The sequence below is a fragment of the Rhinoderma darwinii genome, chromosome 1 (genome assembly GCF_050947455.1).
Source record: "Rhinoderma darwinii isolate aRhiDar2 chromosome 1, aRhiDar2.hap1, whole genome shotgun sequence".
Taxonomy (NCBI): Eukaryota; Metazoa; Chordata; class Amphibia; order Anura; family Rhinodermatidae; genus Rhinoderma; species Rhinoderma darwinii.
This window is the reverse complement of record NC_134687.1, coordinates 509,117,561-509,136,474: the sequence shown is the minus strand read 5'-3', so window position 1 is coordinate 509,136,474 and position 18,914 is coordinate 509,117,561. Positions and strand designations below refer to the sequence as shown.

The 18,914-nt window shown below is 39.9% G+C and overlaps 1 protein-coding gene across 5 annotated transcripts in view; it reads left to right on the top strand.

The window, feature by feature from the left end:
- The window catches only part of TNFAIP8 (TNF alpha induced protein 8), a 109,132-nt gene extending 94,999 nt beyond the window's left edge, over positions 1-14,133 (top strand). For all 5 annotated transcript variants that reach the window (XM_075854811.1, XM_075854808.1, XM_075854812.1 and 2 more), the window contains one exon: positions 12,910-14,133. In XM_075854811.1, coding sequence (XP_075710926.1) covers positions 12,910-13,478 — 569 coding nt within the window. In that variant the 3' untranslated portion in view covers positions 13,479-14,133. The remainder of the gene's footprint in view (positions 1-12,909) is intronic.
- The last annotated feature ends 4,781 nt before the right edge of the window (positions 14,134-18,914 follow it).

The following is an 18,914-nucleotide window of genomic DNA, read 5'->3' as shown; positions in this document are numbered from 1 at the left end:
CCCCCGAGGAATCCGTGATGAGCATAGAACAGCAGGTACTATTATCCATTGATTTGGACCTGGATATCCTTATCCATTCTAATATTCTGTTGATCCGTTCATTCTATTGTATACTCTGAGGTTTATTCAGATGTCTTGACACATTTATATATTGCACATGCCACTTTCTATATACAATCTCTCCAGAAGACCACCCCTTTGAGAAGACCAGCGCTTTGAGCCAAACAAGTTTTCCTGTTACAGATTTTCAGCCCCACCATTAAGGCCTTATTCACACGAACGTGTGCATTTTGCGCGTGCAAAAAACGCAGCGTTTCGCACCGTTGCAGTCCCCTGTGTCATCAGTGAATGGTGCGTGGCTGTGTGAATTTCACGCATATACCATCCTTATGACACGCGGTTTTGATGTTTAGAAAAAGAAATGAAGTGCTTTTATTTTTTCCTTCATTTCTTTATCTACTGTTGTGCGAATCACGCGCGACACACGGAAGGCTTAACAGTGGGGCTGAAACATACATACTGCCCATCTTCTTTGAGAAGACCACCCCTCTAAAACAACATTTCATAATGGAATTTTGGGTGGTTTTGCTGTATGTGGGGGTGTAATACACAAACTATTTGGATGTTATATTTTATATCTTTGTTTGATGCCTTCATTTTTGTGCATTGCAGTCCATGGGGCTTCTATTTGTTGCCACTATTTCTGCCTTCTGTAATCTGTGAGAAAAAAAATCTCCCTGTGCTTCCATGTGAAAATAGGAGGCACACGGGTGACGGGGGACACATGTTCAGCAGGGGCCCATAGTCTGGGAGATGACCACTGACATGCTAATATACAGCTCTCCATTTTTTTCATTACAGTACATTTCTATTCTATTTCTACATGTGGATACTGACCAGTGCGTTTCCCAGCAGAAACTATTACGTTTCTACAGGGAATAGTCCCCTTTAGATATTGGGTATTTGATTGTAAACCATTTTACCTCCTGAAAGAAGAACCATCGAAACTAAGAAGCTTTAGACATAGACATCTCATATTGTGTGGTTCACACAGTTTTTTTTACGCGGAAACAGTGTCGGAAACTGTGCCAAAAAACGGCCGAAAATGGCTCCCATTTACTGTCTCGCGGTAAAAAGAGGCATGCCTTATCTTCGGGCGTTTACGCCTCTGACCTCCCATTAACATCAATGGGAGGCAGAGAAAGCTTATTTCGTGGCGTTTTTTGCCCGTAGCACTCAATGGGCGCGAGCGAAAAACACGGCAAACGGCGTGCAGGCAGGTCAAAATCTGCCTCAAAATCCCAAACGGAATTTTGAGGCAGAATTTTCCTCCTGCAAAAAACTGTGTGAACAGGGCCTTACATCTGTCCTTTTTCTATTTTAGTTAATTGCAACAATGTAGCTGTTGAGATTGACCGTCTTTTATTAAACATTAGTTTCCCTATAGTCTATTGAAATTCAGCCTGTAAATGAATAGTCTGACTACAAGTAATGAAAATAGTCAATATATAACACATAAGAACTACTACAGGTGTAAAATATGAAGCAGTTAAGTTTAAGTGCATGTATCACAATTTGTTTTCTATCATTTCTAATGTATGCGATTTTCTAGTGATACAGAAAAATGGTATTGGTTTTCTTCCTGTTCTGTTGAGACACAAGTATGCACGTTGTAACTGAACTTTACCTTCAGAAAGAAACATTTCAGGTAATAGCGGCATAGCTGAGATAGTTTCCATGAAGAGTGAATGTCTTGTGACTTTTAACTATGCTGGTGACCAGATTATTGCATGTGAACTATGCAAACAAATCTAAAATCCAAATTCAAATATTTTAAGTGTTCGTATAACCAGATGGTTGTAGATAATGACATTCGCAGAGCAGTATAAGCAGACCAGTTCAGATATGAAGTATATATCTCTAGAATCGCATTATTCAACTATTTGGACGTCTGTCGTGACAATATGGCAAGCTCTGTCCCTTACACTGCTCGAATGATCAATGCTGTATAAAAATCTGTCAATATCGCTGCATGCACGATGCAGATGTGAACAGAGCCTAACCGAAAAAGGTTCAGTAGAAAGTGCAGCTAGTTACTTATTGGAAAAAACAGGCACCGAAGTAGCAGGCATAGGCATGCCAACTGATACCAACTATAGTTTTATTAGGTGGTTCTACGTTGTATTAGCCTGCCGGTATATGTAGCAATAGTGTGCCGCAATTTGCTGTGGTTTTTAGTAGCGTGGCTTGTACATGGTTTCAACGGGTCTTCTGTACAAGCCGCGCAGCAAAAAAAAAAACATCAATTTGCCTTTAAAATCTACCACTATGTGAATGGGCATCATAAATGTGCTTCTAGTTGTGATTACTTACACCAAAGCTTTGAAACTAATGCTGAACAGATGCCAGCAATAATGCCTTGGCAGCTTCTTTTTTGCCACTACGGTTTTAAGTACATTATACATTAGGTTGGCACAGGATCAATTTGTGGAGCGCAGACAGCGTGCAATTCTTGCTGGAGAATTATGATCATTTCTTTAGAGCTGGTTCTTTGACCGTTCGATGTCACAGAATGTATGTTTTCATAGATATCATGACACCGTATATGTTCACTTGTCTGAAAGTGTCATGCATGGAAACGCAAGGGTATGTTTACACGCAGCAATATCTGCAACAAATCTGCTGCAACAGAAAAATCAATTCAATACGCATCTGCGTGGATTTGTGCCAGCCTTAGTCAGCCTTTTCTACCACAAATCTGATGTGTGAAGATATCCTACTGTTACCGGTAAGGAGCAGGTTACTGATTTATCGCACACCACATTGGCTTAATAGTTATCGCTATTTCCTTGCAGCACTGGATTTGAAATGTCACTAGCGGCCACATCTGCTTGGAGTTTGTGTTTCCACAAGATTGCTGAGGCACACACACACACACACACACACACACACACACACACACACACTTACTTTTAAAATGTGCCTGTACTGTATGCCTCTGCGATTACTGTATCCTCCAATGGGATTGATGAGGGAGTACAATTTGTGTACAGCACAGTTGAGTATGAAGGCACTAGAGGATAAAATGGTAGGAGAAGGGTTAGTTACGCTTTTAACTGTGGAAAAAAAGTTGCATAACATGGTAAATATTTTGCTTTACTTTTTTATTCTACTAATTTTGTTGCATGATATTTTCTTCCTCAATTATGTCTAAACTTAGATACAGAGTTGTGCTGGTTTCCTGTGGCCAGAAAGCAGTGCATTGTGGGGATCTCCGATGAGTTACACAACTAGAGCTGGGCTAAACCAGTAACCATTACCATCTGTATTTTGAAAGCAACTGTATTTAAATGAAAAATTATTACAAAAAAGCAAACTATTCGCAAAAATACTAAACTTTTTATGTAAGATTTTAAGTTGTTGATTGGCATAGAGGAGTAGATTGCTTCTAGAGGTCTGTGAATTGTCCCAGCGTCTTCTCCACCAGCTTGCCATTCTGAGTTCCTATAATAAGTGCACCATATCCTATTTATACAAGGGAAGTAGAAGGAGAACCAGGTGGGCTTTGATGCCCCTACACTGAAGGACTTCCTTGAGCTCGCAGTTTATAAGGAGTCGCACATTCGAGTGTCCAAAAATTTGGCTTTTTGTTGAGTAAACACTGCAGGACTCGCTTACTCAAGGTCTTCGGAGACTGCAGGTGCTGGTCAGCACTTGAACATACAGTGCATTCGGAAAGTCTTCAGACCCTTTCACTTTTTTCACATTTTGTTATTCTGAGGCATTTTGCTAAAATTAAAAAAAAAATCTATTTTTTTTCCCCATCATTCTGCACTTCATACCCCATAATGACAAAGTGAAAACAATTTTAGAAATGTTTACAAATGTATTAAAAATTGAAAAAAAAATTCATTTCGCATGGACATAATTGTTCAGACCTTTAGCTATAACACTTGAAATTTTGCTCTGGGGACCTCCCGTTTCTCTAGATAGTCTTTGAATTGTTTCCACACCTTGATTAGAGTCGACTTGTGGTAAATTCATTTGATTGGGCATGATTTGGAAAGAGACACCACTGTCTAAATAAGGTCTCACAGCTGACAATGCATATCAGAGCAAAAACCAAGGGGAGGAAAGAACTGCCTGTAGAGCTCGGAGACTATATTGTGTAGAGGCGCAGATCTGGAGAAGGGTACAAAAAAAATTCTGCTGCACTGAAAGTTCTCTAGAGCACTGTCACCTCAATAACTCTTAAATGGAAGATGTTTGGAACAACCAGGACTCTTCATAGAGCTAGCCATCCAACCAAACTAAGTAATTGGGGGGGGGGGGGGGAGAGAAGGGCCTTGGTGAGAGAGGTGACTAAGAACCTTATGGTCACTCAGGTTGAGCTCCAAAGAACCTGTGTGCAAATGGGAGAAACCTAGAAAGTCAGCCTTTGCTGCAGTACTCCACCAATCTGGACTTTAGGGCAGAGTGGCCAGAAAGAAGTCTCTCCTCAGTAAAATACACGTGAAAGTCTGTCTGGAGTTTGCAAAAAAAGCACCTAAAGGACTCTCAGACTGTGAGAAACAAGATTCTGTGGTCTGATGAAACCATGATTTAACTTTTTGGCCTCGATTCTAAGAGTCATGTCTGGAGGAAACCAGGCACTGCTCATCACCTGCACAATACAATCCCTACAGTGAAGCATGCTGGTGGCAGCATCATGCTGTGGTGGTGGTCTTCAGCAGCCTGGACAGGGAGACTGGTCAGGGTTGAGGGAAAGATGAATAGAGCAAAGTACAGGGATATTCTTAATGAACACCTGATCCAGAGTGCTCTGGGTCGAAGGTTCACTTTCCAACAAGACAATGACCCTAAGCACACAGCCAATACACAGGAGTGGCTTAGGGACAACTCTGTGAATGTCCTTCAGTGGCCCAGCCAAAGCCCTGACTTGTACCCAATCGAACATCGCTGGAGAGACCGAAAATGCCAGTCCACCGACGGTCCCCATTCAACCTGTGCTTGAGAGGATCTGCAAAGAAGAATGGCAGAAAATCCCCCAAATCCAGGTGTGCAAACCTTGTCATACCCAAGAAGACTGGAGGCCAAAGGTGCTTTACTGAGTAAAGGGTCTGAATATGCATTATTTTCGTTTTTACTTTTCAATAAATTAGCAAAGATTACTAATATTCTGTTTTCACTTTGTCATTATGAGTTGAGACTTGGCTCACAAGATAAAATAAGGTTGGGAATCTCTGCTGTGTGCAAACATTGAACCGACCGGATGTTGCTGCTAAATTGAAAACACTTTTATTTTTTTCTTGCAATCGCATTTCCAATTTACTCCACATTTTATGTATATTTCACCTGTAAAATGGTATTTAAATGTAGGGTTGCACTATTATTCTAACCTCTAATTTTAGACTGGATCTTATTAAATAGGGAGAAGAGTGTCTTAGTGGTTAACACACTCCAAGAGTTTGTCTTCCTCTGAGATTCATCCTAGTGTATGAATGAGTCTTCATGCACACAACCATAATACAGATCCATGTTATATGTAGGCTTAATAGGGTGCCCATAGAAATCTCTGGGCCCATACTGTACCTCAATGTGCCTGTGATTTCATGGAGGCACAAGTTTTTCTCACAAATTCTAAAGAATCTGTAAAAACGAAATTGTAGTAATGTTCCACCACATGCTGTGAGAAGTCACCATGTGGTGATCTATTCTAGAAGGAATTTAACATGTCTTTGTTTTCTGCCGTAGAAAAGTCGCAAATGGCAAAAAGGCGCCAAAATTGCGACTTTTAGGGCGTTTCCAACGCTCCTCAATTTTTTTCTTTTTAAAAAGGGTGGAGCTTATAGTTAGGGACATAGCTGCCCACCATGCGCCGTATCTACTATCATTTCACAAGACACTGGCGTACATGATGGTAGAAATCTGCTCCTGGTCTACGCAGATTTTATTCAGTGTCACACAGACATTTTGTTTCTTATTAGAACTCGCGTTCCAAACGCCAGTCTTAATAAATCTCCCGCTTTGTGCCCACGATTATGTATTTGAGAACTAATAGGGCCAAAGCATGAGGCACAGCCAATTACATTGAATAGTTATCTAGTATTTATTACCCTAATTGCAGAACAGGGCAGTGGTGGGGAATATAAATGCTCTGTTACAGGGTTACTTTAATTAAAAAAAAAAAAAAAATATGATCTTTGTTCTGAAATTTGTAAAGTGCTAAAAATTATTTTAGGCTTCTAGAAACTGTGGACATGTACAGTGATTTTTATGTTTTCTCAGTCTCTCTCCAACTGTATAGGCAAATAAGAGCATCCCAGATCCACTGGTTGGTCCCATGAGGATCCGGAGAAGGTTGCAATCTGATATAACATAGTGATTGAGTAACCTTTTGTTTATTGAGATTATAAATTAGAAGCGGCCTTGTTTTCGATCTGGCAGCCTTTCCAACCTGGACTATGAATATTCTTCTATAAAAAAAAAACAAGAACTATAGAAGTGTGTGTGGTTAATGCTGTGTTTTGTGCCTGCTCTTATAATGCCGGGTAAGTTCTAAACCAGCTATTCAGGTAATATGTTGAGTACGTTTGCTCTGTAGGTGATATGATTTACATCAGAGTTGTCCACTGCTCCGTTGTGTTAAATAAACTTTTCCGTCTTACGTCTGCCACAGAACTCAAGCATTTGCTTGGTAATCTCCGTAGAAGTGCCCCATCTTTACCTTTTATTATTACTCGCTAAACATACCCTGAACCCTAGAGGGCACCAGATGTAATAACAGCAAATGCAATAGCCTTCGTTTATCCTAAGTGTATGGTCCCTTTAAGATTTGGGACTTTAAATTGAAGTTTGCCGTTGTTTTTCGAAGTATCGCATATGCTGTATGACACATTCAGCAATGTATAGCACTTTTCTTTGCTCTTGCCTAGAGTAGTGTTGGCATTCAAACAATGAACACTTCATCCATCTCTGGTTACTTCAGCCAGTGTGTATATGAACATACATGTATTTATTTCTAGACTTCTCAGTGTGAGCACAGAATGCTTCGGTATCCTATTGAAATTCCGGTCGAGACCACTGGCACAAGGGTTTTGTGATTTTGTATTTTGTGACAAATGGAAAGATGAAGCAGTCGAGGAACAGCTGCTGATGGCAAATGGCTACAAATGAGTTCACTTTGAGTTGCAATTGAATTCTTCGGATAAACTACTATATACTACTTGGTGCCAAGGCAATGCGTCTACTGCGCGAGTGTTTCATCCTTTACTTGGCAGAAGATTAAACACAAGACATAAGTTACATTTCCTTATTCACGTTTTAGTTTTACTTGTGCAAAAGAGATTTGTTTTTCCAGCTTTCAGCATAGTGATTTGTGAATAAGATTTTTTCCAAATATTTATAAAATGCTATATATATGTAATATGGACACGTGATATGGACATATATGAATATATTATCCTTTGTTCCCAACTCGTGTATGTAACTGACATGAAGCTCCCTCCATCTCTTCAATAAGAGGTTCTGCAGCAGCTAGCATTTGTATTATGTAGTACTCTGACCTACCTGCTGCAGAGAATATTTTTCCTTAATTTCCACCGTAAACTGTAACTGTCAGCCATGGCATACCCCATGATAGTGCAGACACCATGTTGGGTCCCCTAAGGCCCTGTTCACACTGAGGTTTTTGCAAGCAGAAAAATCTGCCTCAAAATTCCGTCAGGGATTTTGAGGCAGATTTTGACCTGCCTGCACTCTTTGACGCGTTTTTTGCAGCATTATTCGGCAAAAAAAACAAAAAGCTGCAAAAAAAACAAAACGCTTTCTCTGCCTCCCATTGATGTCAATAGGTCAAAGACGGAAATGCCTGAAGAAAGGGCATGATGCTTTTTTCTGCAAACGTTTTTTCAACAGGCGGAAAAAAAGCGTCTCCGCCTCCCATTGATTTCAATGGGAGGCGATTTCAGGTGGTTTTTTTGGGCGCGGTTTCTGCATTAAACGTGCCAAAAAACTGTAAACTGGGCCTAAGATATCAATGCTTATCTCCTCCACTCTCCCATGCCATTCTTCTCCTCTGGCTGCCAATTACATGTGAATGCCCTTTCAGCCTTTTTCTGTGCCAGAGGTCAACATAGGTGGAGATACCATCACAGCAAGCATTGCATGATGTAAAATTGTACAAACATACCTACATATAATTCAAGTACACAATTCCAAGTGTCTCTTGAATGTATTGTGTGAAAAGGTCTACAGATGAAACTATTTCAAATATTTCCAGTAAAACACATTCCTTTGGTTTAAAGCAAACCGGTAAACTGGTTTTATTGTCCACACTTGACCTACCTGTTAGTCGGCAGTAGAAGATGTGAAGCTGTTCTTATTTTAATGTGAAATAGGCTCATCGCTGTAGATTTTGGTAACTCATATTGGCCAAATATATTTTGCAAGGCAACTTGTGAATTTTAGTTATAAAATAATCGCTTCATTTTCTCTCATTACGTATTAATGACAATGTTTGATGTTGATGAGAAAGGCTTCTAGATGTATTCTATTTTTTTTTTTATTGGTGTAAAAAGTAGAAAAATAAGAATTTCTAAACCAAAGATTAAAACACATGGAAAAGGATGACATGAAATGAGTGGGTGTCCATGGCATCTCTTGGCATGTCGGGAAATATTTGTATTCTCGAATAAATAAAACATGATACAGCATCGTGATTTCCTGTTGCCTATAGAATATTGTATAGAGATCTAATTTCTCTATCTCCGACTAAAGACCAATTTTGTAGGAAGCCAGTCAGTATTTTTAGAATGTGGGCGCACACCAGAGTTCCTGAGAGAAGCCCACGCAGTAGTGCGAATCGTTCAGCCACCATGCACCATTCCTTAGAATTCTGCACTGTGCCGTTCCTTAATTTCCAGGAGGAACAATGTATTAATTGACAACTGGATGTTTCAATTCCAATTTTCAGGCGTAATGGAGGCGTTTTACGCCTGAAAACACGGCTCCAATACGTCGGCAAACATCTGCCCATTCATTTCAATGGGTTTGCCGATGTACTGTGCCGACGACCTGTCATTTTACGCGTCGCTGTCAAAAGACGGCGCGTAAAATAACAGCTTCGTCAAAGAAGTGCAGGACACTTCTTGGGACGTAATTGGAGCCGTTTTTCATTGAATCCAATGAAGAACAGCTCCAAATTACGTCCGTAATGGACGCCCCGCAGAACGCGAGTTCGAGCAATTACGTCTGAAATTCAGGAGCTGTTTTCTCCTGAAAACATCTCCGTAATTTCAGACGTAAATGCAGTTATCGTGTGCACATACCCTAAGGGTACGTCCACACGTAGTGGATTTACTGCAACTGTGTTCTGCTGTGGGGTTTCTTTTCTGTAGACACTTGCCGCCAGAATTTCCGGAACAAATCCATGTACTTTCTGCAGCAGAAATTGACATGCTGCAGATTAAAAACTACACACCGCAGGCCCATTTCTGCACCGAAAATTTTGCTGCATGTGGATGAAATTTGTTCAAATCCCATGCTCTTTGATACTACTGTATTCTGCTGCAGATTTTCTATCCGCAAATTCCGGGAGGAAAATCCGCTCTAAATCCTCTACGTATGACACAGCCTTAGATTTATGAAACTAGAATGGGTACAAGGATATGGTGCACTTACCCACCTTTTTATACGTTTCCTTCATTATTGCATTCAGGCTATGGTCTTGATGGTTGCGTGCTGTGCAGCTGGTGTATATACCGTGTCTTACTCAGCATTGCAATTTCCTGTAGAGTTCTATTTTAAAGAAGTGAAACTGTATTGTGCCTGTCATTAATGTGTACAACAACAAACTACCCTATAACTGTAGTTAGAGGATTGTGTAATATGGGACGTTCGTAAGAAAAAAATCCAAGATTACCAGCTGTATTTGTGATGGCATTAAATTGAGTGGGTGGGAAAATTCCCTTTCTAAGGCCCCATGCACACGACAGTAAAATCGCCCGTAATTCCAGACCCAGTCATTTCTATGGCCGACTGTCACCTTCCCGTCTACTTATGGGAATGTGTCAGTGGCGTAGAAACTTTCAGAAAAAAATAGGTAATGTCCTATTTTTTTTATTTTACGGACCGTGCTCCCATACTTTATAATGGGAGCATGGCCCGTAAATGCGGATGGCTGTCCGCGGCTGGCCATGCCCGTAATTACGGGCACAATCGTGTGTATGGTGCCTTATTCTGACCAGTATGATTTATAAGTATATTATGCAATTACCGGTTTCCTTTCAGCATCATTTTCAAATGATCTACAAAGACTAAGCTAGAGGAAGCTACTGTACCCACTATGCGGTGCCCAAAACATGCTGTATTCTGAGTGCTTCCTTCTCGGTTGATTGGTTGAGCAGTGTCATACAGCCCCTTCTGTGATATAACTATTCCCATTTGGAAACGCGTGAGAAAATTTAGTACAGGAGTCTAGATGATCATGTTTATTATATTTAACAAGAAAACTTGAAGATTTTGTGTTCCCTGTGTTATGGAGAATAAAAATGCAGAACCGAGAATGTAAAATAGAAGTTGTACACTTAAAAGTTCCAAGAATGAATGAAATTGTGCAGACTTAAGGAGCCAATGAGATCCGTCTGGGAGCCAATTAAAAAAAATCTTGTCACAAGCAATAAAAACTAATAGAACTCAATAGAAAATTTAGATTTTAAAGCAAAATTCCACTTTTTAATAAAACCTTTTATAATGCTGCCAGATTTTGGTTTAGCTCCATTCCTCTGTCATGTGACCAAACAAAATAGCCCTAACGGTGTCATCTGAGCTCACACAAGGCACTGCTCTCTAGTAATTTGCTGAATTCTGAATTTACCTTTGTCTCAACAGCCAATAAAACCATGTAATTAAAAAGTGAGTGAAGTGAAGCAAATGATTCAGAAAGTTACTTAACTTTTTATGTAGGCCAAGGGGGAACTTTACCTAGACTGGTGTTTCATACGCCAGTCTAAAAGCAAAATAGGTTGGCGTAAGATAGTGCAAACTTATTATTAGTCGCACGCCTCGTAAAATCTATGCCAGCGGAAAGCTTGTGTCGATTTCTGCTATAATTTTGCATGTTTGTGGTAAATTAAAGTAAATTTGTCAGGGTGCTGGTGGCCCCGTCCCCTTATTCTATGGTCACCCACTTTTTTTTTTTTTTTTTAGGAAAGCATCGTGAGCAATGTAAAATGCAAAAAAGTCGCACATTATTGCACAAAACAAACAATTTCAACTTTTTTACGTCCGAATACACACGTAAAGGCTTTAATAAATTTCCAGCTGTGGAACAATTGTAAAATGTCATAGAATACAAGAGCAGAGTTTTCTTTTAAGATGCCAGTCGCAAATTGCGAAGCACATCGGTGGCTACCTCAATTTGTGCAACAGAAATATTCCTACAAGATTTCGGCATGTTTGTCATGTGCAAATTCCTCCCCTCGCTGATAGATCACAGCTCTGATGCCAGACTACTTACTCCAGACTACTCCCCTAAGGCAGGGTGTGAAATGCTGGGTGTTCACACTAGTACAAAGAAAGGATTATATCAAATATTATCCCATCTGAGCAATCACTCCACATCTGATCAATTGAATAATTATTTGTGTAGACTTTATACTACGCAACATTATTGTAACAAATGCCTAACTCAGTAGTGTGTAACTATACGATGCTCACACAACCTTACACAGATTACACATTGTGGAGGGCCGTATAGTTGTCGTCCTGAATACTGTTATGACAGTGTGCACATTGGGTCATCTATGGTCTTTACCCAGGTTTAGCTCCATTAAATCAATCCTTAAAAAAAAAAAAAAAAAAGTTTTTCATTTTCATAATGACCTTTTACTTTATTATGTGTAAATAAGAAATGTTCATTCCCTGTACTTGGGACACAGTAGGCACAAGGCCAACTTAAAGAATTGTTCTGCCACCTGCCTGTCGGTAGAAGTATTGCAACTTGAAGATTGTAGAATTTATATATTGTTTTCCTTTGCTGGCTGTACGTATTGGGCTGTGTTCACATCTGCCACAGATTCCTTAAAAAAATGATGGCTATAGTTGCCATAGTCTTCTGGCATGTGACAGGCCCGTCACCGCATTGAATTCCAGTAAAGTCAGTAAATCAGTCCTAACATATTCACAAAGTTATGACAAAATAGAACATTTTAAGAAACAGGAAATATGACTAGTAAACTGATGACAATGAATTTTTTTTGTCTAACCTATGTCTTACTTGGTATGAAATATTTAAAGGAAACCTTGTGTTAAGGAAAAAAATAAAAATGAAACCGTAACAGGACATAGAATGAGAAGTGCTTTAGAGCAGAGCTAAACCAAGCCTGTTTGGTGCTGGATAGCGATCTGTGTACTTAAACCTTCTCAGATATATAAAGACCAGCATGAGCCAGAATAAAAGTCAAGGCCAACGGAAGGTTTATCACAGTCGTCTCAACAAGGGGAGTACCCACCTTAATGTGACATGGCATATTGCCATGATATGTCCTAACTTGGTGATCGTGGGGGTCCAACCATTGGGACCCCCAATCACTAGAATAAAGTGGCCACATTGCTCTTTTGGAACACAGTTGTCTAGTATTTGTAGTACAGCCATATGGAAAGCCACATCATGGCTACTAAATTTAAAAACCACAATCGCAGTTTTTATAAAATAAATTAAAAAGGGGGGAAATGTCACTGTTTAATACCTTTCACAACTATGTAACATCTGGTTATGTTTGGCTCAGCCCTTCTACCACTTGTGGTGCTCGGGAAATACCATATTTTGTATATTTCTATTGGAAAAAGAAAACACCCATCATATGTTACCAATTCAATAATAACATTTTTCTGTTTTGTTTTTTTCAGTGGCGACAGATTTTTTCAGTTCCAAATATCTGGCTGTCCAGGCCCAGAAGAAAATTCTTGGCAAGATGGCTTCATCTAAATACATTGCAACATCCTTGATTGATGACACCAGTGGAGAAGTCTTGGATGAGCTCTACCAAGCAACTAGGGAGTTCACCCAAAGTAAGAAAGACTCAGAGAAAATTATAAAAAATCTCATCAAGACCGTAATAAAGCTGGCTGTCCTGTATAGAAATAATCAGTTCAACCAGGATGAGATTGCACTCATGGAAAAGTTCAAGCGAAAAGTCCACCAGTTGGCCATGACTGTGGTCAGCTTTCATCAAGTGGAGTATACATTTGACCGCAATGTGCTATCAAAATTGTTAAATGAATGTCGTGAGTTTCTTCATCAAGTCATTCAGCGCCATCTAACCGCAAAGTCTCATGGACGTATCGACAACGTGTTTGATCACTTCTCAAATTGTGAGTTTTTGGCTGCGCTCTACAACCCATTTGGACCTTACAAAAACCATCTTCAGAGACTTTGCGATGGTGTGAACAAAATGTTAGATGATGACAATATTTAATGATTAAACATTGAGGTCTTTGAAGATAATTGCTGGAAAATTCTATTTTGGAACTGATTGCCACCGAAGAGTAAGAGACTACTCATTGAATGGTGTTTATCTGCCAGAGGTAACACTGGAACCAGATTGTTTTGTCATACGATACGACTTACTGGTACTTGCTGAAGGGTTGTTACTGAGCAGTGATTATATGCAGATAAGTTCCCTCTACATTCTGAGTGTACTGTAGGTATGAAGAGGAAAGCACCTTGTACACTGTGGATTACACAGAAATGAATGGGAGGGGGATGCTATTTATGGCCTTGCCAAAAGATACTTCAGTACAAAAGACGTTGTATGTGTGTGTGTCCCTGTAATGTATGATATACATATATATATATATATGCTCCCTGATTCTTTATACATTATTTCTTGATTGAATAACAAGGCAGCTTCTTTTTGTGTTTGCTTCTGTTCTCAAATCTTTGTTTTGTAGACACTGTATTAATACAGATCTCGAATACTGTTGACATGGAAGTACTCTGTATTTTATGGAATATTATGATTGGTGCCAGTATCCGCATTGTGTAAGGTTCTTAATTTGTGAGTGTAGACCGCAAAATTGCACTTTCCTAATGCGTGGTCAAACTGTCTTATATAAAAATAAAAAATAAAACAATCCATTCAGATATTGAAATGATTTTTATTTATTTTACGGTGCACACAGGACTTGTATTTCACTCCGCTTCACATATGTTCTACTGCTCTACAACTGCATGCAAATATATTTATTTTGTTTTTAGCACTATAAAAAAAATATATATATATTAAGAATAGACAACCTTCTGCTTTTTGTTTTTTGTCTTTTTAACCTGCAGACCTTTTGGGTTCAGTGACAGCGTGTCCTGCGTGTCTCTGACCAGAAGGATCCACCTGTAAGCGTTCACATCTAAGTTCATAACTTAGATGTGAACGAATACAGGTGAATCCTGCGTGTCTGACACGCAGGACACGCTGTCACTGAACCAGTCAGGTCCGCGGGACTGACTGATACAGGTCAAAATGAAAGATACAGCTTCCTTGTATAGAGAATACAGAAGAGCTGCCTCTCAAAAAGTAAAACAAATTTTTAATGAAGACTAATTACAAAGTTACACCAAACACACTGAACTATTTTTTTATTTTTTTTATTTTTTTAAAATGCCCCTCAAAAGTGTTCGTAGCATTTAAAGAATGGAATTAGGTTTCCACTAACCTCTCATTTTAGAAAACTCAATCTGGTAAATTACACAGCGTTAAGACAGGCACTGTACTTACTGGTGGAGGCGAGTTGCATGTGATCCCACATGATAGGCTTATACAGGGCCACTGCAGACCATATCCCAAATGATAGACAGTATCCCCGGTGCCACTTTCCTGGTTCATGTCCCTCTCCTCCTCAGCAGCTGGCGGCTTCTGTCTCTCCGACGATGATCCATGCTGGTTCATAGTGCGCACGTGCTGACCCTTGTTATCTTTAAAGGCCAGTGTGTGCCAAAATTCAATTCTCCCAGTTGTCCCTAGATATAAAAAAGGTCTTTATCTCTTGACTCGTTGCCAGGGCAATTTTGGTTCCTTGAGTCCCAGCTATCCCGTTTATTGATTTCATGTGTTTTGACCTTAGCCTGTACCTCTGACCATCCGTGCTTGCCCTTACCATTAACTGCAATACCCGTGACCAACCTCTGCCTTGACCATTTGCTACAATACACGTGATGAACCTCTCCTGCCTTCCTTGACCTTTTTGCCATATTTCACCACGCTATAGACACTTCACCTGTTATGTTGGCCCTCACCTAGGGAGAGTACGCTTTGGGTAGTGACCTGAAGTTCACCTGCAGCGAAGTCAAGATCCCTGTACAGTGTTTAAATGGTGAAGACAAGGGTTCCCTTAGACTCTCCGTTTCCTGGTTTAGGCCCAACTTAAATCCCTTGGGGACAAGGTGGGTTCACACCTCCTGCTGGCCCTGTGACAGTATCACTCATGGTAGGCATAGATACAGGGCCCTAGCAGACAATATCCCACTAGTTAAGCTTAGTTACAGCGGACAGTATCCCACATGATGGCCTTAGATACATGGCCCAGTAGACACTATTCCACGTAATAGATGTAGGGCAGGGAGATTTTGCCACAAAATAAAATCTAGATTTTTCTATTCCACCCTATCGGCGATTTTCGATTTGAATCTCTATTTTCTTATTACTGTTAAACTAAAAAAAATACCAAGATTATTTTCCTTATATAAATAACTTAACGCACACATTACTATAATGATTGTATGTAACTTCACATCTTTTAACCTCTGCAAATACTTTATCAGAAATACAATTGGAAAAATGTCTATCTAATTGATTCTAACTTGTGTTCCCCCGGCAGGGAACAGGTTAACAGAATCTATAATCAATGGTGCACTAACATCCCTCTCTACCAGTCACCCCCTCAGCTGGTCTCCGACATTGCAGACGAGAGCAGTGTAAATTGCTGCAGGGCCAGGCAGATAGCACCGAGCTGGCACTCTGGGGCGAGATGACATTCTAGTGTCTGGAGTCTGAGCAGCACTCTGTGCAGTACCAGCCCCACGATGGAGAGTTAACCCCTTCCCTCTTTGGCCACTTTTGACCTTCCTGACAGGGCCTCATCTGCCTAAAATCTGACGTTTCAATTTATGTGGTAATAACTTCGAGATGCTAAGCGATTCTGAGATTTTCTCGTACAAATTGGACTTTGTTACTGGCAAAATTTGCTCGATACATTCAGTATTTAATTGTGAAACACAAATTTTGAGAAAAATTGCAAAAATTTGCATTTTTGTACATTTAAATGTATCTGCTTGTAAGACAGGCAGTTATACCACACAAAATTGTTGCTAATTAACTTCCCCTATATGTCTACTTTGTTTTCATGGTTTTTTGAACATCCTTTTATTTTTCTAGGACATTACAAGGCTTAGAACTTTAGTAGTAATTTCTCACGTTTTCAAGAAAATTTCAAAAATATTTTTACAGGGGCCGGTTCAGTAGTGAAGTAGCTTTTAGGGCCTTATATATTAGAAACCCCCAATAAGTCACCACATTTTTAAAAATTCACCCCTCAAAGTATTCAAAACAGCATTTAGAAAGTTTCTTAACCCTTTACATGTTTCACAGGAATTAAAGCAAAGTAGAGGTGAAATTTACAAAGTTCATTTCTTTTTGTAGAAAGTCATTTTTTATTTTTTTTGTAACACAAAAGGTTTTGCCAGAGAAACGCAACTCAATATTTATTGCCCAGGTTTGGCAGATTTAGTTAATATCCCACATGTGGCCCTAGTGCGGTAATAGACTGAAGCACAGACCTCAGAAGCAAAGGTGCAACTAGAGGATTTTGGGGCCTTCCTTTTATTATAATATATTTTAGGCACCATGTCAGGTTTGAAGAGCTCTTGCGGTGCCAAAACAGTGGAAATCCCCCAAAAGTGACTCCATTTGGGAAACTACATCCCTGAAGGAAATTATCTAGAGGTATAGTGAGCATTTTGACCCCACAGGTTCATTGCAGAAATTATTGGAAGTAGACCGTGAAAATTAAGTTTTTTTCAAAGAAAATGTAGGTTTAGCAAATTTTTCTTAATTTCCACAAGGACTACAGGAAAAAAAAACACCGCAAAATTTGTAAAGCAATTTCTACAGAGTAAAACAATACCCCACATGTGGTCATAAACGGCTGTTTGGACACACGGCAGGGCTCAGAATGGAAAGAGTGCTATTTGGTTTTTGGTGCTCAAATTTAGCAGGAGCGTTATGCGGAGGCCATTTCACATTTGCAAAGCCCCTGAGGGGACAAAACGGTGGAAACCCCCCACAAGTGACCCCATTTTGGAAACCACATCCATTGAAGAAATTATCTAGATGTATTGTGAGCATTTTGACGCACAGGTTTTTTGCAGAAATTATTGGAATTGGGCTGTAAAAATTCAAATTACATTTTTTTTCAAAGAAAATGTAGGTTTAGTTAATTTTTTTTTTAAAATTTCCACATGTACTAAAGGAGAAAAAGCACCACAAAATTTGTAAAGCTATTTCTCCCGAGTACGGCAATACCCCATACGTGGTTATAAACAGCTTTTTGGGCACACAGTAGGGCTCAGAAGGGAAGGAGTGCCATTTGGCTTTTGGAGTTCAGATTTTACTGGATTGGTTTCTGGGTGCTATGTCGCATTTGCAAAGCCCCTGTGGGTCCAAAGCAGTGGAAACCCCCCAGAAGTGACCACATTTTAGAAACTACACTCAAGGTATTCACCTAGGGGTGTAGTGAGCATGTTAACACCGCATGTGTTTTGCAGAAATCTGTGTGCACTCGATGTTGCAGAGTGAAAATGAGGTGTGTTTTTTCCATAGATATGCCAATATGTGGTGCCCAGCTTGTGCTACCATAACAAGACAGCTCTCTAATTATTATGCGGTGTTTCCCGGTTTTAGAAACGCCCTACATGTGGCCTTAATCTTTTGCCTGGATATTTGACAGGGCTCAGGAGTAAAAGAGTACCATGTAAAATTGAGGCCAAATTTGGCGATTTGCACAGTATTGGTTCACAATTGCAGAGCTCTGATGTGAAGTAATAAAAGAAACCCCTGAGAAGTGACCCATTTTGGAAACTGCACCCCTCAAGGCATTTATTAAGAAGTGTAGTGAGCATCTTCACCCCACAGGTCTTTTCGATAAATGATTGCGCTGCGGATGGTGCAAAGAAAACATTTGAATTTTTCCCTATATATGCCATTTCAGTGGCAAATATGTTGTGCCACTGGGGAGACACACCCCAAAAATTGTTAAAAGGGTTCTCCTGGGTATGGCGATGCCATATATGTGGATGTAAACTGCTGTTTGGGCACGCTGTAGGGTTCAGAGGGGAGGGAGCACCATTTGGCTTTTGGAGCGTGGATTTGCTTGGTAGTAGATTTGTTTGAATATTGCTGGTGTTTCCGTTTATAATGTGGGGGTACATGTAAGCTGGGCAGAGTACATCAGAGGCATAGTCAGGTGGTATAATAATTGGGTTAAAAAAAACAATAAAATAATCCATAGATGTGTGTTACGCTGTGCTCAATCCTTTCTGCACAGGCTGGTGTCACACTGATAAATCCTTCCTTATCCCCCTTTTGTTCCACCTTTGCAGTGTGGGGAATTTTGCTGGGAAGTGTTGTCCTGGTATAATACGGGCGCCCTCGCTTCCAGCAGATATGTTTGGGCTCTACCCTTCCTGGTTCCCTAATTTTAGGGCCTTGATAATTCGCCTCTTGAAAAAGAAGAAATGTTCCCCTCGGGGCTGCACAAATGCGTATTTTTTATTTCCTGACTTATGGAAGCCTTAACTAATTTTATTTTTTGATAGACGTAGCGGTATGAGGACTGTTTTGTTGTGGGACGAGCTGTAGTTA